The sequence below is a fragment of the Pelmatolapia mariae genome, linkage group LG5 (genome assembly GCF_036321145.2).
Source record: "Pelmatolapia mariae isolate MD_Pm_ZW linkage group LG5, Pm_UMD_F_2, whole genome shotgun sequence".
NCBI classification, from domain to species: Eukaryota; Metazoa; Chordata; class Actinopteri; order Cichliformes; family Cichlidae; genus Pelmatolapia; species Pelmatolapia mariae.
The window spans coordinates 30,990,283-31,013,803 of record NC_086231.1 but is presented as its reverse complement, the minus strand read 5'-3'; the positions used below and the strand labels follow the sequence as shown (position 1 = coordinate 31,013,803).

The window sequence follows — 23,521 nt, the reverse complement described above, 5'->3', positions numbered from 1 at the left end:
TTACTAGTGTTTAGCCATCCACCGTTTAAAAGGGCTCTTCTGCCGCCAGCCCCTCATAGCGCTTTGTGCTCACTGATTCCCAGTGCACTCCACATTTCAATATCTTATTAATACAGAATTAACCAACAAGCCTCCTGCAAAGAATTAAAAAAGGATCCCTTTAAATTAAAAGCCAGTGTTACCTTCACCAGTCCGCACATTTCCTTGTTAAAAACTCATTATAATAGGTCTTCCGTCATCTATTTATTAGCTGTATCAAAACAGAGGTCTTAATGTGAATGCATAATTCATAATTGAATAAAAAAATTCAGACTTTTGAAAGAGGGAGGAGGAAAAAAAAGCTGCTAACCACATTCATGAATGCTTGACTGCTCCCTAATTGCAATGCAATTATCACATGTTATGAACAATGTGAACTCTTAAGCAAGTAATTATAACACAAGGAAACCTGCGACGACCTTTAAAATTTCCTACTCGAGGTACAGTTTTACTAACATTGATACAAATGAGATTTTAATCCGAACATCAGATTTTTTTTAATCCTGCAAAATTGGCACGCCGCGCTTCGATTTCTTTTCACTCGTTCGTTTTACGTACATTTTGAAATCAAAGCTAATCGATCGTTGCCAAGAAATGCAAACCATTATTAATGTCAGTACATTTATTTTTCCATTCCTGTCCCTAAAAGAACCCTGTAAAGTTTAAGAGTTAGACATTATTATCTCTGATGGAAATTGTGTACGTGAATGGAGTTACTCCCGTGTGACAGCACAACAGAGTCTAGTGCAGTGACTCTCCTGATCCATCTTGTTGTCTTAGAGAGCGAGGCTCACACTAGAGGAGGAGAAGCAGCAGCATTGTGCTCATGAGCCGCCAGAAGCACAGGTGGTAGCGATATAGGCCAGTCCCCCAGGCTCTTGTAGCTGAAAGTTGTGTGTCTTGTATAGTGCCTGTGTCCATATGGCTGCCTGTCTTGCTCTCTTAGCAGACACTGCCTCCATACAGACCGCTTTCTCTTAGCGCTGACTGTGGTTAGCTGTGCTTCCGTGCCTCTCACCATATGGAAGATGTTTCAGAGTTTGTTTTTCAGGGATGTTCCTGCTATTTAGACTGATTGTACCATGCCATACGCTCCCCATAGATGTGTGCTTGTCAGCCCCTGGTGACACAGATTGGTCAGTAGATAAATTGATACCAGGCGGGGTTGTTTACAATACGTGCATGGTGTGAAAGTAGGGGTTTCAATATCATGGTACAGGCTCCTCCAGGTGGGCTCTGTGACATGATGCAGCAGGCGGCACAGGAAAAACAGCAACTCAGGGAGCCCCCTAGCAGTCTAGATCAAAGTGAACCACAGCATGGCTCTGTGAAACTGAATAAATACACACTGATTTGATTGTGATTTCACAACAAGAGTCCCTTCCTTAAAGAGCAGAGCAAGCCAGGATCAACCAGGTACAGTGATTCCACAAAGCCCAAGGGTCACAGATTAAGTAGAAGTCAAAGTTTTCATGTGGAAACCAGATACAGTACAAACAAGAAAGTAGTAACCGGACTTCGTCTGAAATGGAGAAAACGGGTTCTTTGACCTGTCGTCAAGTTACGTGACTGCAGGCCTGTCTTTACTAAAAACGTTCTCTCTGAATCTCTTTCCCAGATCCACGCTAGAAGAGCCTTCCCCCCACAGTCACCCTCTGTACGGCCATGGTGTTTGCAAGTGGCCCGGTTGCGAGGCAGTGTTTGATGATTTCCAGTCATTCCTCAAGTAAGTAAAAGTCATAGTCGGAGGTGCTTTTCTATCACAGTTTGTTTGTCCTCTTGTTGGGTCGATTACACTTTTTTTCTTTTCCTGACCCCCAGCGACTCAAAAGCACTGCAGGTGCAGCTGGTTGTTATTCTCGAGTCTGGGTTGGGCCTCTCTTGACAAGGGTACCGTGGGGTCTCCTTCTGGGAACGGCATGGGCCTCTAATTCCTGTGATAAGCACAGTTCCCATGGTGACAGGGGCCATTTTTCCCAAACAAACAACGGGAGGATGTTTATCTGTGGCAGCTCACACTTTGGGCGCTCTGCATGTTTGCCCTTGTCACCGGACAGGAGAATTGGTGTATATGTCTTAGACTGCCTTGCTCAGCTTTTTCTGTCCTTCTCCTAGGAGTCTGTTTGTTTTCTCTCCTGCCTCCTGTTTTACTTCTGTGACTTTTTGGTTTACATTGTTGTTTAGTTCAACAAAGCCCACGTCTCACCTCCGTGTTAAATTTAACCATGTGTAGAGTAATTAAAGAGCCCCAGCTAAGTGTTTAGCATTTTTCTAATGTGCGCTCTATGACAGGTTTGAATCTGTCCAGCCTGACACGGGCCATTGTTTTGCTCCCCGATGCCCGATTCGAGTCAGACCCCTGGTTTACTAATCAACGCTGTGTGCAGTGCGCTCTAGGTAATCCAACACATAACAGTGCCATGGTTACAGAGGGGATGAAAACATCTGCGTTGTGGCAGCAGATCAATGGCTCACTGTCACCCCGGATTAGTCGCACTTTAAACAAGATATGACACAATTCCATTATCCTAAAACAAGCACTCAGCGAACACACACTTTCCCGAGAGATGCAGGAGAGAAAGGTGCTGCGTAGGACCGCCTCGCAGGCTGCTGAAAGTTTTGACTCTCTTTGTCAACATTTTGAATCCTCTTTTGATTGTTTACGTGAATCCGCTTTGAGCTAGCGTGCGTTTGAAAGGCTTATCGCGCCACATTGTATGTTACAGTTTCTGTGTGACTAAAAAGAAGCAGTTATGTAGTTTTAGTTCAAATTAGAAAAACATCCTGGGACAGGCAATTATTAAAACCAAGTATTACACACACACTTTCACACACTTTCACACATGCACTTGCATATTTCAGCTTTGGGAGTGCCTGCTTAAATCTATCACTATTTATTGTATTCTGACATTGCCTCACCCTTTGTTTATAGAACAGAGGAGAATTAAATTCAGTGCGCCCGGTAGAGCTCTGCCTTAAAAAGTCTCTAAGTGCACTCAGCTATGTTTTTACAAGTGTTTTTATCATGGCAACATCTTGTTTACTTTAGTTGCCTGCTCAAACTGCTTGGAACACGTTAAGAAAACATTTGGGGAGAGTCTCCACAAAGCTGCCTTTGTTTAACAGCAGGCAAGAGTGTGAGCAGCTCACCAAGGTGTTAACTCTCAAACCCTTAAGCACTTCCACATGAAACCCAGCAACTGATACTGCAGGCCTCCAAGAGGAATCAAAAATAAAAACAAAGAATACTTCGGGCATTAGAGAGAAAAGAAAAAAAGAAGAAGAAGGAGTCGTCTCTGTAGGTTGAAAATATATGTGAGGAGAGATGTGTGTCTGTCTGAGTGTGCAGTCAGCAGAACACAGTGTACTGTGCACCAGAGAGAAAGAAAGGTGAGGAGGACTCTAACGTCAACCAGATTTCAGCTCCACATGCCAACAGTAACAACTAACACGGGACTGAAATGTTGTTTTAAACTCTGTGTGTATTTATTTTATCTTTTAAAGAAAACATTACATACCTACACACACTATCTCGATAAATACAAAACACCCAAATCCCTGTTCCTGTTTTCGAGATCAGCACGCAGAAGGGTGGGGTTGGGGTTATAGCAGAGCCTGATGTTTTTACAAGGGTCAGGACCCTTCTTTTCAGTGTCCAGTCAGAGGTCAGAGCCAGCGAAACACTCCAGTGCCCTCTAGTGCTGCACTGTCTGTCTGCTCAGACCTCAAAATCTCTTGCACGTCGCCACGATGTAGTGACTGTTTTATAAGTTATGTGGCCTTGCAGCTCTGCAAACCTTACAGACAGATGAAACATATAATATAAAGTAAAATACCTTCTCTAAATAAAAAGTAGTAAAGCTATTATTTTTTTAAACATCAAAAAATCTAAGCTTTTTAAATGTAATTGTTACTGTACAGATGTGTGCTTGTAATTTAAATTCCACCCAGCGGTGGAGAAGATAAACCTTCCTCAGCTGCGGCTCCAGTCTATATAATTAGAAACTGTAACCGAAAAATAAATAAATAAAAAATAAAATCAGGCAAACTAACTGATATATAAAAAGCCGATTGTGGGAATATCCATTTAACTTGTTTTATTGTGGCAATTTACATTAGTCTCTGTCATCCTGCCAGAGAGCTTTTAAAAGCGGCTTCATTTGAAGTCCAGAAAGTGACACATGCCAACGTTCATAGTCTCTCTCGATGTCAATTCCCCCGTATCCCCTGCTCCCGTGTCCAGACACTCCTCTCAAGGCTGCATTAGGGCCATTTGAATATTTCATTTCCTATTAATTATGCACTGTGACTCTCCATGTCATTAGAAGAAATAAAGTGGAATGTAACAAAGGATGAAAAGAAGCAGGGCACATGTCTCCTATGAACACAGAAATTCCAAAGCTGCTCACGTAGGCCAGCCTTCATTGAAAATTCAGCCTGTGCCAGTTAAATTGGAGTTGAAACGTCTTTACCTATTATTTTCTCCTTTGAAATTTAGTAAGATGTCCTGAAATGTTTACCAGTTTCATTTTCCGACGTACTTAATTAAATTGGCATTTATTTGACTCAAACAAATGGAAAGCCCAGAGAGGCCTGATTTGTGAAAAAGGGGGTTATTGCCCACCCTTTTTTTTAAATATGGCTTTTTAATTTCTTTCTTTTTTTTTTTGCCACAATAATTAACTTCAAGTGCTAAATGTATATATCGGAGTCATTTTTCAAAAATAAATTATCAGAACACAATAGGAAGATGTGAGTGGGGTGGAAGGAGCCTGGGTTGCCTGGGAAGATTTAAATCATTCACCTCAAGGTTGAAAACACCACAGCAGAACAGAAGCAGGGCCCTATCAATTTTACCTTCCTTTTACATGTCTGTTTTGTGAGTGTAAATGTGCTGTTTTATGCACAAATGTGTTGTCTATACACGAAGCAGGGGCATCACTGCAATTTACCGGGCTGTCGTACCGCCGGCGCTGTGCCGTCACAGGTTGATTCTGGCTATTTTTGATTTGCAGTAAATGACAGAAAAAGTGCATATGAAAAGGCAGGCGCACCTTTCTCCCATCTGCCGGCGCCACTTTGTGCACACGCAGACACGCCTGGTGACAGTGACCTACATGGTCACTGAAAATGTGATATAATTTATGATATATATAATATATTGGATCCATTAGCGAGCATAATGAAGTAGTGAAATGAAAGGGTATTTGTGAAATCAGTTCAAACATCCTGCTTGGATTATGATTAAATGATTAATGAAATGCCCCTGCATAAGCATTTTCAAACAGTAATTCATGCGGCAGCTGATAAAATTCCTCCAATCATATTTCCTTCACTCATGAACCTTATCTCCACCATTTTATATAAATCACGGAAAAAACCCTGTCTGCTACCCGGCGAGCTACTTATTTAGATTAGTTATAAACGTACAGGAAAAGAGAACATCTTCCCCTGTATAAAATAATCACGCATAATTATATCCATAATTCAACTTTGTGACAGATCCCATCTCCTTGTCCTGTCCTCTGCATTTGGTCTGGCTCAGTTTTTTTCTTCTTCTTTCTTTTTTTGAATTCTCTTAATTTTAATGGTATAATTAACAGTCAAAACACCAAAAAGGACAAAATCATCCAGGCAAGGGAAAGCTGCAGTGAGAAGAAATGGCATTAGGGCACTGGTGCATAATTTAGCAAAGGAATCCAACCTGAAATTCTTCAATCATCCCTCTTATCTGTAAGCTGTAGTTAGAGGAGACATGACCGTCATGAAATATTGAGAGTCATTCTTCTATGTTAAAAGAAGTATTTCTTTTTGTTCTGCAGGTGGAATCATTACAGTACGCTGTTAGTTTTATGAGTAATATTTTTTTTAATGTTATCACATGGTCTATATACATTGTGCTTTGCCCAGTGATCAGATTGCAGTATTAAACCACGCACTGCAGGACTGTGAATCTGATATTACCTTCTTTCTGGTGTCTGTGTTTTCATTTTTTGTTCTTTCTGTTTTGCAGACATCTTAACAATGAGCACGCCCTGGATGACAGGAGCACAGCCCAGTGTCGGGTGCAAATGCAGGTCGTACAACAGCTGGAGCTGCAGGTATTGTCCCACTGGTTGTTTTGAACCAAATATTGATGTGTCTTCTTCTGCTGACACTTCCTCAGTGTCTGTCCAAACGCCTCCCTGTCTGACTGATATCAGCCATGGGGTCACTCATAGAGGGATGGGGGTGGTGGTGCTGGTGGTGGTGGGGCAGCAGAATTAAATAATTTTGTACATTTGCTACTAACCAGTCATTAAAAATGTGTTATGTATGCATGACAGCCAGGAAAAGATATATGGAGGGCCCCGGGCTAAGTAGAGAAGATAATTACATTTTGAATTTTACTGGGTTTTAAAGTTATTTATGACTTTTAACTGTTTGGCACCAACAATAAAACATAGCATAATGTGGATAGGCGCTCAGTGTTGAGTGGAACAGAAAGGTTATTGAAGCTCAGTGCAGAAAACTGTTGATACAGTAATCAGTATCTTTAATACCGTGTCCCTCATGAACGGACTTTAATGTTCTTTAAAAAATATGCATGCGCATTAAGAATGTGCTTAGGGAAAAAGACGTGGTTTACAGTCATTGTATTGAGGGGGCTTGGAGTGTCCAATGAGCCGTGTGTGTGTGTGTGTGTGTGTGTGTAACAGTGTTTGACTAAATGGTGACCACTGAACTAATGTATAATAAAGATATTTATTAGTGTTTCAGGAAAAAAATAATGATGTTTTATAAAAGTTTTTCTGCTGTAGCAAATACAAAGATATTCATTCTGTTTGCAGTTTTGGGTCACGTATTAGTCAAATATAATACCACCAAAATGACTAACGATAAACAGTTGTGGTTTACAAAAGGCTAACTTGAACAATCAGCAGTGAGATCTTAGTTGCTCAGACATTGCACCATGCCAGTGTCCTGTTATTTCCGCTCAGCTGGTGTATTATCCAGAGATCGAGTGAAGGTTTATCAGACACAGACTTCCTCTGCATGCAGCCTGTCACCATAATTTAGGCTGGCAGCTAAGACAGTGCAGAGTTTCAGACAGGTAGAAAGGCCCTGAGCTTGTTATTGGCGATGATTCGCAGTGCATTTTAACCTTGACTTGGAGAGTGTAGTTAGATTGTATGATGTGCAGGCTTGTTGACAGCTTCCAAAAACAAAAAACAAAAAAATAAATAATTAAATAATGGTCTGAAGAAGAATAAGGGTATTCACGCTCTAAAAGATGCCTTCACTATAAAGGGATGTATATAATTAAAACATGGGCAAATATAGATTTTTATTGTGTATGTTCATTAAAACTTCACCGCTCTCCTTTCTTCTCATTACAGCTAGCAAAAGACAAAGAGCGTCTGCAGGCTATGATGACGCACCTTCATGTCAAGTCCACGGAGCCCAAAGCCACCCCACAGCCGGTGAGCAGCAACCCCGTCATACATATCTCTCTTGTCCCCCGCTATCCTTTTGTTTGTCTTAATTGGCACACATGTATTCATTAATCCTTTCCTCCATCTTATTTATCTGCTAAATAAAAACAGCTGTTCTCTTGAGGCAGGCAGTAAATATAGTTTGGAGCACATCTGCTGACATCCAGGATTCAATTTGGTGTCTGTGATGAACTGGATGCACACTCTGTAATGGCCCCTTTTCTCAGCTTCAAAGAACAAGTGGCTGCTTGGATACAGAGAAAAGATGAGAAAGCAGAGAAATATAGAAAAAATATTATATTTAATCAACTGAATATGATGTGACATGTATTCTTAGTGCTTTAACAGCAAAATTACATTGTGTTTTTTTGACAGAGGATATAAATATTATGAGAATCATAGAGTCACACCAATGTGTGTAAAATTTTGAAGAAAAAACAAGAATAAGATAGCATGAACAAATATAAAGATAAACAAAAAGATGAAAATAATAATAATTTTTTGATTAAGGGCTTTTTCAATAAATACTGGAAGCTAGCTGATGTCACCTCAAAGTAAATGTGTTAGTAGCAACTTTTATTTTAACCTCATAACTAATTCTTCCCTGACTGTATTCACACAAATTAGCCTTAAAATAATGATAGTAATTACTAATCTCTAATCTAGCCATGAGATTAAAAAGATCAAATCACTAGCATCTCTTATTTATCAGGAAGCTTTAGATTCAACTTTAATTTTATTTTAAAAGACCTTGAAAGTTACTTCCACATTTGACCCTGTTTAATTTTATTTTACTTAAAGCTAATTTTAAAATATTTATATTTCTATGAAAAAGATACAACAGAAATGATTTCATTCCATTTATTAAAATTTGTAAGGAGGAAAAATGAAAATGTGAGTAAATGCAATTGCAGATCATTATTTTTATCTCCTTGGCACATTCCCAACATTTTACCTTCTGTATCACTCTCAATGTGTTTTATGCCGTAAAGCCTTGTGCTTAATCCCTATCCTATAGGGGCAAAGGCTTAACATATGGCATTTAAGTGTCTCTGTTTTGTCATGCTTAAGAGGGGGGCTCAGCAACATATTTCAGTCTGTGTGACAGTTAATTCAGAGAGCCCAATGAGCAAAGATCATTTTACTGCAGGGCGTGAGTGTGAAATCATGCACACACGAGCACACAGATGCACAATATACATGCAGGAGTGCCGTCCCTCGGCAGCCTCACAGCTTGGATCATTTATTTACAGTCAGCGAGGTAGCTATTGACATCCAGAGGCAGCGTGTGCGCTCTACAAAGCGCAGCCCGTCAACATAAAGCGCGCAGAGATGTTGAATGACAATAAGCTGTCTGTTAAAGCTGCGCCTGTGTCACACGCTCTGATTGTGTAGATTAGAGTGGAAAACGAGGCCTCTGACATGGGGACATTTGTATATGAAAAGTGGTAGGGTCTGCAGATAGCATCTCGAGTTTGCTACCTCTCCTCTCTCCCCGGGGCCCAGCAGAATGGCTGTGTCAGAGCTCAGCGTTAACACTCTCGAGGGGGCGAGCTGGGGTTTTTATTCAAATAAATAGACTCCCAGCTCCAATGCCACTTCGCCCGCTGTGAGCTGCTGTGAAAAGCTTGGATAAATATACGTGACTTTAGCTGGGCGAGTGGCGGACTTACACAGGTCAGGGCCAAAGGTTCCACCGAGGTTTTAAGTGTAGATTGCAGCATCAGATGCATCCACAGAGAAAACGCAGAATGAAAGCATTCTTAGAGCTGAGTGGAAGCAGAGCTTCTCTGAAGAAACAAAGGTATCTGCTTCCAGTAATTGCTAGTTTTGCTTTTCTGCTGCTCTGTACTGTTGAATATAAAAATGGCATGTGTAAGTAGCCTACTGTCACAGCAAAGTAGCTCAGATGAACTCGCTGGTTTACATTTAGTTATAATTAAAGACAAACAAACTGATGCTGTGCATTCGCAGCGACAAATGAATGGGATTCATTTTATTCTTGTGAGGTGGACGAGGGTGGGGGTAAGATCAAAACAAAATATGCCACATTAGCAATGCGTGTGTGTGCCTGTGTGTGTGTGTGTTTGTATTTGCCTCTGTATGTGTGGGTGGGTGTCTGCACACGGTGTCACTAAGCATTCTTGTCAGAAATCTGACCTTTTACGCCATACATAATTAAGGAGGGACTTTTTGTTTATTTTCTTTAGCAGCTTGCCGAGTCAAAGCCAGTATAATTAGATCACCAATTACCATTTAATTAATTTCAGTCTGAAGTCTCATTTTGTCTAGGCACTGGAGTGAGCCCAAATGGTGAGGCAAACAAAGGCAAGGCTATTACCAGCCTGTCTGGCCTATTGTTGAAGCCTCTCTGTGTTTATGGCCAGGGAATATGGATGAAACATGAAACAAAGCCTGCTAATCCACAGGAAGAGAAGTCAACACCGCAGCCCCGTTCTATTGATAGCATTGTGTCAGAAACACGCAAACCCAAGTGTAATTTATTTTGTTCATGATTTAGAATAACACGTCTTCAGCTTCTGTTGGTGAGGATGTAGTCCACATTCATGCATCCATCCAGAAATCCAAATTATTTGGGCAGACTCTGCCAAAAAGGCAGAGTTCAGCCTTGCAAACATAAATACACATTGTGAGGATGTGGACACAAGTCTGTTAAAATAGGAGATTCGCACTACACAAATGTCACTGGTTTTGTTTGGAGCAGTTTGCAACTTAATAATGAGAGGGGTGTGTGTGTGTGTGTGTGTGTGTGTGTGTGTGTAAAACAAGTTGTAATTTAAAATGAAATCAAAGGAACAGTGCCGAGTTCTGGGGATAGAGAGTTAAAAATGTGATTGGTAATTGGGCAGCTGAACAGAATTTACGCGTTTGCATAGAGTCAGATGTTAAAAACCATCATCACCTTGTCAACATTACGAGCAGAAATCACACATTTGATCCCTCGTAATCAACATGTGATGTCACAGATGAGATATTTCCAGCCCCACTGTCCTTTCTCCAGCTCTTTAGCTCTCTTTCTCCATTTTTTCTTCATTTTTCTTCTTCTCACAGTCTGAAGTCATGTTTAATTTGGAAAGTGGCCTCCTTCGGCAAATTAGCAATTAGAACAATTTTGCAGGAATATGTATATGTGTCATTAGTTTTCCTGCCAATTAATAGCTGGAGCAGGGGGTCAGGCTAGAATTTTCCACTTGACTGCTGCTCCAGTATGGAGGTTTGGCAGTTGGTTCGGAGCTGCCACAGCTGCTGGAAGCCATGCTATACCTTTGGAGCACTCGCCGTAATTAGTTTACCTTGTAGCCATTATTACTTAAATACCTCCTTCGCCCTAGCCCACACATCCCATCCACAGACACAGACCTCAGTGATGAAACCAAGTATTCTCTACAGAAGGCTATGTGTGAAATACCATGTGTCCGTCTTTACCATTGGCCATCATGGCCCTCATAATGGAGGTCAGTCAGATACAGTAGTTAATCATCAGATCACCTCCATAAGCAGCTCCTAATTAGAGTCTTCACAATACAATTTCAGCTTATAATTAGCCCAGATTGGCTTCTTCCTCTGGCTGCCTTATTAGCGGGGCTGCTCAGCAGTAGGTGAGAATCACACTGTCATTTTTCAGAGCTGTACAGGCTGCCCTTCTTCCCTCCACAACTCAAAACTCACGGGTTACCATGCTGGAGACCCTCAGCGGGTAGATGAAGTGGAGGGGGGTGTTTGTCCAAATGGGACAAAAGCTCCAACAAAGGCGATGAAACAGAAAGCTGGGAGAAGGCCTGACATGGCAGCAAGAGAGGGAGGGAGGAGAGGTTTGAAGAGTGGGGGCGGTGCAGGAGCGGGGCTCCAGGGTTGTTTTCCAAACATTTAGCAACCGTTCATGGATCATCTCAGGGCCCAATTACAATTAAAGAGGAGGTATGCATAGTCAATGAGGCGGCTAAGACACGGGGGTAATTAGGAGACTAACTGAGCTCTGTCTGTCTGTCTGTTCTTCTAGCTCAACCTAGTGTCCAACGTCACGTTGTCCAAGTCAGCCCCAGAGGCCTCTCCTCCTCTGAGCCTTCCCCAGACCCCCACCACACCAACAGCACCGCTTACACCCCTCTCCCAGACCCATTCTGTCATCACAGCCACAAACCTCCACAGCATGGGCCCTATGCGACGGCGATATTCAGAAAAGTACAACATGCCCATCTCTCCAGGTACTGCAGAATGCTCACACATAGTGCTATATATACATGAAGCTGTCATCTGTTCTGCTAAATAACTGACGTGTTTGTTTTGTTACGTTAGGCTGTAACTTGTGTTATCGACGGCTGATAGGACACGAATGTTGACAATTGCACTTGTGTTTGCTCCCTGTGTACAGATATCAGTCAGAACAAAGAGTTTTACATGAATACAGACGTAAGACCACCATTCACATATGCCTCACTAATAAGACAGGTAAGGAACGCTCACTGATTTCTTGATCTCTTTGTGATTTAGTGAATAAAAACTTTCAACTCCTCCGTCCGGCTGAAACTTTTGTCTACACACTCAGCAGTTAAGAAAAAAATAGTGTTCATGTTTTGCTACATGTGAACACAATTTAGACAGAAGAATAGATAAATCATCTCGAAACGACTGCAAGAATGCATTCAGGATTCAAAACACAGCCGCACATGACAGAAATGTTTGATTAAGCATTTCAGTGACTGTAATTATTACCAAATTCATTTCACACAACAGTGGGGATGAACCTGTTTTAAGATGGCCAGTCAATTATCGCTCGACTGCAGTAATCTGGGATCTCAGGAATTAATCTGAGCAGTCCATAATTGCTGCCCTGTAATCTGCCTGAGAAATGTTTTCACTTGCCCTTCATTTACACCCGCAAAAGAAAATATATTCAAATCTGCCGTTTCGAATAAAAAGTGCATTACACTTCTAGGAACACTTTACATAGACGGTTTCTCGTTTGTTTTTTTATGGGGGTTTCTTCAGGAGAACACACACAAACCTGCATGCCTTTTGTGAATTATTAAATGTTTTGTGAAGGTAGCAAAGCTGAAAATGTTTGTTTCTGTCACCGTTCCTCATCCAGGCAATCCTCGAATCTCCAGAAAAGCAGCTAACACTAAACGAAATCTACAACTGGTTCACACGAATGTTTGCATATTTTAGGCGCAACGCAGCAACGTGGAAGGTAATTTTTTTTCTTTCTTTAATTCCTGCTAATGTCTTTAAACCAACACGGGAGAATAAAGAGTCATTGTGTAGATGTTAGGTGGACTTAAATGATAGTCGTGCATAATAAAACGTAAAAACAAAACTTAATCCAAATACATAACAATAGCCTACTTATTCGATCCAAATGAACCACCCTTTAAACAAACATGTGAACCAGACAGAGCAGGCCGGGGGAGGAATATATGCATTTGTGTAAAAAAATAAAATAATTTTTTTCAAAACAATCACCCTGTAATGTGTGTGGATATTCTGATGGTGGGTGGCATTAGTTTAACATAGCAGTGCTCTGCCAATGACTCCTGGCTGAGCCCCTCACACTCACTTCAGAAGGGAACACTCTGTTTTCCACCAGGCCGCAAGCACACGTTCACACAGACACACACAAAACAACAGAACAGTAATGACTGGAGACAGAGAACGTGAGATTTGAATGAGAAAGGCAGTGATGAAGCAATGAAAGCCTTTTCTGAGCCACAGAGCAGCTCACACACACACCACCATGCTGCTGCACTCCCGTCCCCCATCACCTTCCACACATACTGACAGCCTTTCCATAGGGGCACATTGGTGTTATAAACACTGGATTCCTCTCCGCACACACATTTAGAACATACACATGCACTCAGCATAGCTCCTGTAAAAAGGTCGACTTTCGTGCCTGAATAATTTGGACTGAACCCTCGATTTATGTTCTAAAAGCCTTTTTTTTTCTTTCTCACTTTGTAATGGAAAATGCCGACGCAGAATGAGCCGAACGTTTTCTCATCAGTAACAAAGTAGTGATTAAAATGTTCAGTTTCTATATTTTGTTGGTGTAATTTGTTCTGATTGATCAGAAGAGGCAGCTTTAAAAAGATAAGGGAAAAAAGGGGATGTCTTAAGAGTATCGCCATGGAAATGAGTAAATATTTATGTGCTGTTTAAGTCATTTGAAACTTCAGACCATTTACTGCCCGTAACCCTCTGCTTTATTTATTGTTTTCATCCAGAGCCTGTCACAATATTTCTACTATGAAATGATTTTTTTTCTTCCCATGCAGCCATGTTTACTGTACTGATAGAAACCCTTTTTTTCTCTCTTTGTTTTTACATCAACTGCAGAATGCAGTCCGGCATAATCTTAGTCTTCACAAGTGTTTTGTGCGGGTAGAAAACGTAAAAGGGGCTGTGTGGACAGTGGACGAAATAGAGTTCCAAAAGAGACGGCCTCAAAAGATCAGTGGGTAGGTTTGGCCCTGTTGAGCCCTGCCTAGCGTCTGTCTCAGCGCTGACTGATGGGAAGAGTCTGCTGCTGCTGCTGCTCCATCTCCATTGTCTGTGTGCCATACCATCCAAAGTCCCTGCTTGCTTTGGCGTGCCTCCCCTTCATGCTTTTAGAAGCCTTTTGGTGATGCCTCATAACCCACAATGGCTTATTTTCATTTTGATCCTCACCCTCTCCCCTCCTCCCTGTGTCTGTGTGTCTGTCCGTCCGCTGTCTTTCCTGTCGATCACTGCATCTGCATCTGGCTGTCGCCTCCCTCCTCCCGCTGGTTTGCTTTCCCAGGGTGCCATTCGCACCAACCTCTCCCTGCATAAGTGCTTTGTGAGAGTAGAGGATGAGTTTGGGTCCTTTTGGACTGTTGATGATGAGGAGTTTAAGCGCGGTCGCCACATACAGCGAGGCCGCCCTCGGAAATACGCCGTTGATGAGAACTTTGACGAGCTGCTCGTACAGTAAGCACTTCCGCCTGCCCTGCAAACTCCAGTGGTCCCCGCCCCACTTGCATGCCTCCATCCCTCCCCCCTCCCCCCACCTCCCCTCAGTGTTGCCATCATGCTTTTTGTGTTAAGCTCGTCATCCATCATGCTTCCATCAATCTGTTCTTCCTTCCCATGACATGCAAAGTGTTAGAGATAGTTGTGTGGTATTGTCAAGTGATTGAACGTCTTAGAACTGTAGCCTTAATATCCACATTACTACAGCAGTAAATTTGTTAAGTTCTTATACAAAGTGCATTGATTTCTTTTTATGAAATAAGATACTGTATCTGAGGAATGCATGCTAGCTGAGACACGAGTCTGTGGTTGTAATTGAATTTTTCTGTTTGCAGAAGTCCAGCCTTAGTGAAGAACATTCAGACCAGCTTGGGCTATGGTCCGACCCTCTCTGCTGCCTTCCAGGTAAAAAAGAAGTGACTTCATCTCAAGCCGCCTCGCTCAGAACTTTGAAAGGCAGGAAGGAATAAGCGTTTCACTGTGTCACATGCACGTAGTCTTTGTCTTTAGGATGATGTACTCGCATAAAAGAGTGATGGGAAACTGAGAAAGTGCTGACAACTGGCTTCCGTTTCACATTTAATGCTTCGGGCTTTGCTTTTCAGGCTTCAATGGCAGAAAACAACATACCTCTATACACTACTGCTTCCATTGGAAGTCCCACCCTCAATTCCCTGGCCAACGCCATCCGTGAGGAGATGAATGGAGCGATGGACCATGGAAACAGCAACGGCAGTGACAGCAGCCCAGGACGCTCGCCCCTGCCAGCTATGTGAGTGGCACACGCGCTTTCTATCTTCACCACAGTCTGTGTAAGAAAAGTGAAGAGAGAGGAAAAATTTTTTGGGCTGCTTATTCCACTGAGACCAAAACTCTTCAAATAGACAAAAAGTAATGCCAGTGCCCACCCAAAAGGCTCTAAAGTGACCTAATGCATGGCAATAGATCAAACAGAAGGGATTGCCAGAGGTACAATAAATAAAGTGGAGAGGGGGATATTGGAGTGGCGTGTGGGGTCACGGCCAGTGCTGTGGCAGGCCTCCCTGCCGAAAAGGAAACTCCACCTTTTCAAAGCTTCCATCACCAGAGCGGCCGGGAAGAGAAGACCGGAGCCCCTCTGTTATTTTAACAGCGAGTTTATGAACTCTCCTTTATGCGTCCTGCTGTCTGTCTGAGCCCCGCCATCATCGGCCCTTTCACTTTGTTAAAATATTTACAAAATGCCAGCACGCAGAGTGACACAGCTGCTGGCTCCGACACAGTGCAACATGAGCCGCAACACATCTAGAAACGCCTCTGAAAGAAAAACAACACAAAAAGCATAATTAGTCTGGAGGACATCATCCAAGATTCTCATGTAGGAAAGTTGTGGTCGGCCTGGAAACCGCAGCTCCCCGTTCACTTGTTGTATGGGAGTGTCTGCTAAGTTGTTTGAAGCCTAAAATAATACAGCACACGCTGCATCGTTTCCAGATGTGGGGGCAGACCACCGATGTGCAGCAGGGGTAGACTCAGGGATGGCCCCCTGAAATGTCTGAGCTTGGGGGAAATTCTGCCTAAAAACAAAAAAAAGGTGCAGTAATAAGCTCCTGGCCAAATGGAGGAAAGTGCCATCCTTAATCACTGTGAACATAGCTCTGAGCATGGCTGTGGAACAGGAAAGGCAGAGACAGGATGGGTGTGCTGGCCTAAAGGCAGCCTGCTCTCCCTCTACCCCTCTGCTTCTATCTTTAGGCTGATAAAGCTCACGACTCCTTCTTCGTAATTATGTCTATAAGCTTTGTGCAAGTACAAAACGAGTTAAAACTGTGTTCTTTTGCTTTTAAAGAACTTTATTCTCTTATTAACAAAACACACCTGGCTCTTTACGTCTGTGGACGGAGCATTTAATGCTGCGGTTAATTCAGTCCCTGGTTTTCTATACTGCTCTGACTTACCCTGTCCGAGTCCATCACCGCTGTGTAGTAACATGTGCTGTCCACATGTGCCAGGGAGCTGCTGGTTGACAGGACATAGCTTTTTTAACACAGTGAAGAAACCAGAGCACTTCTCTTAAACAGCCAGATGAGAGTCAGGCATCCAGAGAAGGCTAATTATAAGCAAAGTGTGGAATCAGCATGCAGTTCAATAGCATAATAATAACAATTTCATGTCTGCCCCGCAGCCACAGAGTCAGACCTGAGGCAACAGCACTTGTGGAGTTACTTTGATGTGAAAATGATAGAAAAGCTGACTTTACTTTCCCCCCTTTTTTATAATTTACGCCAAAATATGTCAGCTCATTAGCATACGAGTGCTTCCATCACAATAGCTGCAAATCACACAAGACGTCCTGGTGTGAATAAATCAAATGTGGGCCGTGGTGATGAAGAATGTGCCAGTTGTCCCTTGTTGTTGTAGTAAATGAGCCCGGCGCCTCATCCTGACATCGCTCTACCTCCGCTACAGCAGCCTGGCACCGCAGGTTAGAGCGGCAAGTCCCCTGCAGCTGCTCATAATGTTTTTTTTTCCCTCTCTCTCTGCCACAGCCAGGCCTTCTCTCCCCCTGTGCTTTCTTCCTGCTCTGTTTCTGTAATGAGAAATTTGGCAGATCTCATCTCTTTAGTGGCTCTTTTGCCCAGGCTGTGAGCTGGAGGGGCGGGCGCTCATGTTTTTGCCTTGTTTACAAGTGACAGCGTTATTATTCTCATAAGGGCTCTGTTTCTTATCATGGTGTTGTGCCGAGTGCGCCGGTGCCGCTCTCCCCGCACGCCTTTCCTGCCAGCGCTTTTCTTCCCTTATTGACACTTGCTTGAAAATATGCATTAATTCTGGAGTTTAAAGCATGTATGGTGGTGTCTGGTCGCTGTGTTTGCTTGAAGTTGATTAATGATAGAAGCCGGCTCGGGGTCGTCCTCTGGAGACCCGCCTCGCAGGTTGTGCATGTTAACGAGCAGGAAGAGGAACACACAGCGCGTCGCTGATCCTCCGCCACCAGGAGGCTGACAACGGCAGCCTCACTCGCTCCGCAGAGTCCATTCTCTCCTCTTCTCGTCTCACGTTGTTAATCTTCCTCATTTATCAATTCTAAGTGAATACCCTGTTGTCGGTTGCCATGAAAATAAAAAGCCTGCAGCTTTGCCGGGATTGGAATACCTCAAAAGAAAGCTGAAATTATCAACAGTACCAGTGAGGCTCCCACTCACAGCCTCGCTGAAGCCAGACATTTGTTTTTGTTCCCCTGCCTCTTCCTTTCTAAACAGAATCGGCACAGCTCGTATCACCCTGGGCCCGATTGTGTGAAAGGTTGGAAAAGAATACGGAGGAAAGTTAAGGATAGCAGACTGTAAGTTTTTCTCCTCTTCTCCTTCTCCTCCAGGCATCACATCAGCGTTAAGGAGGAACCACTGGACCCCGAAGACCACGACGGGCCCCTCTCCCTGGTAACGACTGCCAATCACAGTCCGGATTTCGATCACCACAGAGATTACGATGACGAGCAGGGCCACGATGACATGCTGTAAGGCTAGCGCTGCCCACCTCCCTCCCCAGCCTCAGAGGCCGAGGCAGTCCGGGTCATTTGGGAGACAGAAACGCTCTGCAGATAACAAACACTGAACTGCAGTCTCAGCCACTGATGACAGCTCGCAAATGTCTCCAAGTTGACTTTTTTTTAGTGCCATTAAAATACATAGCAAGAACACACACGAGAAAACACAGATGATGCCCCCACATGAGGGTTCTTTTTTTCCTCTGATTCCTTTCTACTTTTGATTTAAGTAGCGCTTAAAACGTGAAAACAAACTTCGTTTCTACTCATGTGTCGGACAGACTGTATTTTTTTTTTTTTTTTTGGTACGGGGGGGTGCGACGTGTCCGTGCTTTGGGATAACCCTTGCCACGCAGCCAGGACGGACTGCACTCAACGGGCTGCAGAAGAGGAGGGGGGAGGTGTTTGTCTCCCTCTCCACCCTCCCCCACGCTCCCCCCCCCTCCCCAATTCCCTCTCTCAGACACACATCTGACCAGAAACTGAAAAGAGAGAGAGGGAGAATGACTGACGTTTAATTTACACCGTGTGTATGTGTGTACGTGCGAGAGAGAGCGCGAGTGCGGACTTCTGTTCATTGTCACTGCCTTCAACACTTCTCATTGGTTTAATCCCTTCTACGGCGGGAGGGTTGTTTTTGTGTTTTTGGTTTGTGTTTTTTTGGGGAGGTGAGGGGGGGTTAAAAAGTTATGAAATATAACATGATGTGTCTTCTCCATCATTCAGTGCTGTTCTAGATGTCTTTTTGTTTTTTTTATTGTTTCTTTGAACTGATCAGACCTCATGCCCATGCTGTGGAGATTCTGTGTGGTCAGCACTTAATGATGAATGTTTATCATTTCTTTAAACACACTCACATGAAGCAGAATGTCGCATACCAACTAGTATTTTTCTGTCATTTATTCCTCAATCTTGCCACACACAAAAAAAAAACCAGGAAAAAAACACAACTCTGATGTGTAGCCCGGCCCCCACTCCACCCCACCCCAACCAGACCCCCCTCCTGCTCATGAAGTCCATTGGCAATGCACTACTCATAATGAAGGCTCTCTCCACGCATCAATGAAGTTTAATTTAAGATGCGAATGAATGACAGAGAAATCATGCAGGTTATGATTTATCCTTATGAAATTATACTTTAAAACAGCCCCTCACGGCCGAGCATGCTGAGCTGCAACAGAATTTCTGATCACTTACAAGCTCCGGGTTTTTTAAAGCAAAATGAAAATGTCAGGTGTGCACCAGCGAGATAATGATTTAGACCAACTAATTGTGATTCCTGAACACAACTGTCATTGTTAATCAAACGTGTCTGCTTTTTTTTCCCTTTTTTTCCAAGCTGCAATTTCATTCAGGGCTCGGAGATAAACGTGCATTCCCTGTAGTTTTATTTGTATCACGCGCATGACTAGTTTTAAGTTTCGAGTGTTAATAATTGCACACCGGACGAACGGCTCATTTTCTTTCATTAAGGGAACAAATCCCCAAGACCTGCAATAAGCGTTGCACATTCCAGCATTTGACAGCCATCGTAAAAGGGCCCAAACATACAGCACATACCATTTTATGCGAAGGTGGATGCTTCGACGTTCGGTGTCGCCCAACAAAAGTCTGTTGGGAATCCACGGGAAAAACTTCCAGCTTTGCTGAGAAGTTACATTTTAGACATGCTGAATTTCAAGACTGCAATCAACCACTTTTAATCTTTTTATTTATTATTAGTTTTGGTATTATTTGATGTTTATTTGGCTTTTTATTTTTGTTAATGTTGTTGTTGATTTGTATTAATATCATTCTGTGACTACCAAAGATAAACTACAAAGTCAATGATGTGTTTTCCATGCAATAGCAGATCAGGCCAAATATCTCTCCTCCGTTCTTTCGGTAGCGGCGGTGTAGCCGGCGGCAGATTGAATCGAAGGGAGGGAGGAAAAAAAACGCTCCTCGCACTGGTGTTTTCATTCATTGTTATTAAAAAAAAAACAGCAAACAAACAAAAAAACCAAAGGGGTGGAGCTGCATCGAGGTTTTGCAGTGACCAAATCTGAACGGGAGGCACCGACAGTCTGACAACACGATGACCAAACTAGGGAAACTTCTTATCTTTGGGCCAGTGAGCTGGGAAAAGGGAGCAGATAACACATGCAACATTAGAGCGTATGTAGATAAAACATATACCGGTTAAATGGGAAAAGCTTTGCAGAGAACAATGTGAAATGGATTCTGTGCTTCAACTGGACCACACAAATGATTCAGTGTTTCTCTTCTTTTATTCCTTTACCTGTGTGTATCATTTAAAATGATTGTATGCCACTTTTTTTTTTTTTTTAGGGATTTTTGTTGAGATTGGCAAGACTTCATGATTGTGTTTAGTTTCTGTCAACTTATTACTTTTTATATTAAAAAACACTCCTGTCAACTAATAAGCTGGGTACAAGGTACTTTATGGCAGTTATTGTTATTGTTATTATAAATTTTTTTCCTCTAACTTCACCGCTCATTAGCTAAAAAGGAAAAAGGGCAATCTGTGGCTTCCAGAAAATGTATTTAATATCCAGGCAGCTGTGGGATGGGTCAGTTACATCCAGGCTCAGGACCGTGAGAACAGGGGCCGAGCTCATCCACAACCCCCCACCCCCCAGTCAACCGGCTGGTTTGTTTGGTATTCAGAAAGGAGGGAAAAGTGCCGGTCGGTTAGATCATTCTCAGCATGTGTAGCTTGACATTACTAAAGATAACAGCATGAGAAAACCGTTAGGATGCATACCTCAGTTCAAACCTATAGGGAATGATTCAATTAAATGAGAAAAAATAAACATTTCACTCAGTTGCACTTAGTTGTGTGTCTTGCATGTGTAGTCTGATACTGTAGAGAGAAAATGACAAAAAAAAGAAAAGAAAATGAAATTAGAGCTTGTTTATCTTAAAGGTTTCATCCTTTTTTTTCCTTTTTTTTTTAAAGCCAAACCAATCCAAACCTCAGGCCTTTTGTTCATGGAAATGTCACTCGGCTGTGTGTGTGTGTGTGTGTGTGGCACCGTTCATCCTGTCAAAGTTTGTTCTCTGATGTACTGATGGGTTGTTTTAAGGGCGTTCCAACATTAGGTTGTACATACATGTCGGTATAGCCTTTGCCCCCCCGCCCCAACACACCTTTTTTTAAGATCAAAAAATACATTTGTGTTATGTTTGCTTTATCGCTTTGTATTAACTATGAAATAGCTATGAGAAAAAAAACTGCTGTATGTATTGGAATAGCAAACTGTGCTGCAAATGTATTTTACTTAGTAATCCTTGCTTTAAAAAAAAACAAAAAAGGAAAAAAAAAAAAAAAAAAGGAGTCACACAATCCATGCAGACGTCTGGGTGAGCTGGGCATGGCCAGGCTGGGGCACGGGGGCGGGGGATTATCTCAGATTTTGGATTACAAACTGTAATATAGAAAACAGACTTTTTCTCTGTTATCACTGACCTAAGCATTTTGTACAGATTCTTTTTTCCCTCTTTGTGTTAAGCTGTTTTTTGATACTTCCTTTTGACGGTCCAGCCGCTGCCTCGCGAGGCTGCGCGCTAAAGAAATACCTGCTCGAGTAAAATGGGAAAAAAAACCCCGACACTGGGCAGGACTGGTATATTTCCTCTATGAGACGGAGATATCTTGCATGACTAATCCCAGGGTCACGGAGATTTTAGGGGGAAGGGCGGGAGGGGTGGTTTAAGTGGTCAGTAGTAATATAAGGGTGTATCAATTTAATGATATTTTATATGAAATGAATAGGAAAAAAAGAAAAATATGCAGTGCCAAGATGTAAAGAATATTGTTAAATGCTGTCTTTTTTTCTTTTTCTTTTTTTGGAGATTCATTTCACTCGCTCATTAAAAGATGTCCTTTCATGTCACGTAGGCTAAACACACACACACACACACTCTTTGGTTAGCATCAAGATATTTATATTTTTTATCTCAAGTGGTCATTGTAAATGAGTTGAACCAAGCACAGCAGGCAGGTCAAAGGTCAGATGCTACTGAAGACTCGGACCCTGCAAAATCCAGCCGCATGGCATCAGACCTCCCCCCCACTCACCCACCGACACACACACACACACACACACACACAGCCAAAGTATATCACACAGACTCACACACACTGGCACCCGAGCTAAAATGCCATTGTTTCATCCATCACCAACCATCCAGCCCGCTGTCATTCCCCCCCCCCCCCCCCCCCCCCCCCCCCAACCCGTCTCTTTCTCCCACTCTCGCATCACACTTTGTTTCTTTCCAGATGGAGGGGGGAGGGGGGGTGCGCAGCCCAGGAGCTGTCACGGTGCTCTCATCCTGCGGCATCTTCTCTTTTTCTTTATCTTTCTTGGGGTTTTTTTTCTCTCGCTCCTTTTCTTTGAAGATGTACTCTGTAGTTTTCTTTTTTCCTGTTTTGTTTTTTTGAAGAGAAATATTATTGCTCATCACTTCCATCAGTCTGTAACCTCCTCATCATTCCTCGTCTGTCTGATGCAGACCACTCTGTTGTAGTCGGTGGCGATGACTGACATGAGCATTCTAAACATGCAATAAAATGCTGGTTGTTCCGATCGTTTCTTCCAAGTCTCTCGTTGTGTCTGTCCGAGTGAGGGCTTTTATTTTTTTTACTGCAACGCATGCAGTTAAACTCACAGGAGCTTAAATGCAGAATCCAGCATCGCGAGCACACTCGAGACGACTTTCAGATGATTTTCGCACAACAAAGTGAGCCACTGCATCAAATGAGAGAGGTTTTTTTACCGATACACATTTATGAAATATTTCCCCACTGCAGTTTTTGTCACCCTCAGTACCTCTTTCCTCATTACTTCGGCCTGCAGGACAGTCCCACACAGACCCTGTTTGTGTCGTCTGCTGCAGGACTCTCATCCCAGCCTAAAACATTAAATTATCTCGTAATTAAAAAGAGACAGTTAAACTGTCTTTTTCCTAACAGCAATTTAGGTAACTGCATTTGATAAGCTATAAATTGCAACCGCATTAAAAAATCCCAGAAATAATAGCGATATGGATTTGGTGACAGGAGCTAATGCTGATGACCAAGACTCCTGGTCCTGGTGTTTTTACGACAGAGGTTGTGGGGCATGTTGGCCACTAAACAGGGGACAGAGATCAAGTCTAAGCACTTTTAATCTTGTGAAACAAGCAATTACAAATAGTTGCATTGATTTGTTAAAAAGCTTTAGGTGACATAAATCGTTTCTTGCTTAGCTTATTGCTGGAAATCATAAACGTCAAGTGCATTATTAATTAAGGCCTTTGAAAGACAAGATTTAATGGAAATGATATAAAATCACAAGCAATGTTTCTGCAGGTTGTATTTCACCCAAACGCGTCTGTGTTGTTTCCCCTCACGCTCATCGCAAGCGTTCAGATAACATAAAGTGATCACAAAGGTATCAAAAGTATTTGTGTTTTTAAA

At 42.6% G+C, this 23,521-nt stretch overlaps 1 protein-coding gene across 6 annotated transcripts in view; it reads left to right on the top strand.

Moving 5' to 3' along the window:
* The window catches only part of foxp1b (forkhead box P1b), a 145,422-nt gene extending 123,144 nt beyond the window's left edge, over positions 1–22,278 (top strand). For all 6 annotated transcript variants that reach the window (XM_063474760.1, XM_063474759.1, XM_063474757.1 and 3 more), the window contains 10 exons: positions 1,658–1,765; positions 6,053–6,140; positions 7,419–7,502; positions 11,536–11,740; positions 11,908–11,984; positions 12,625–12,726; positions 13,872–13,993; positions 14,864–14,933; positions 15,134–15,300; positions 17,887–22,278. In XM_063474760.1, the coding sequence (XP_063330830.1) occupies positions 1,658–1,765; positions 6,053–6,140; positions 7,419–7,502; positions 11,536–11,740; positions 11,908–11,984; positions 12,625–12,726; positions 13,872–13,993; positions 14,864–14,933; positions 15,134–15,300; positions 17,887–18,031 (1,168 nt within the window). In that variant the 3' untranslated portion in view covers positions 18,032–22,278. The remainder of the gene's footprint in view (positions 1–1,657; positions 1,766–6,052; positions 6,141–7,418; positions 7,503–11,535; positions 11,741–11,907; positions 11,985–12,624; positions 12,727–13,871; positions 13,994–14,863; positions 14,934–15,133; positions 15,301–17,886) is intronic.
* Positions 22,279–23,521: the final 1,243 nt, after the last annotated feature.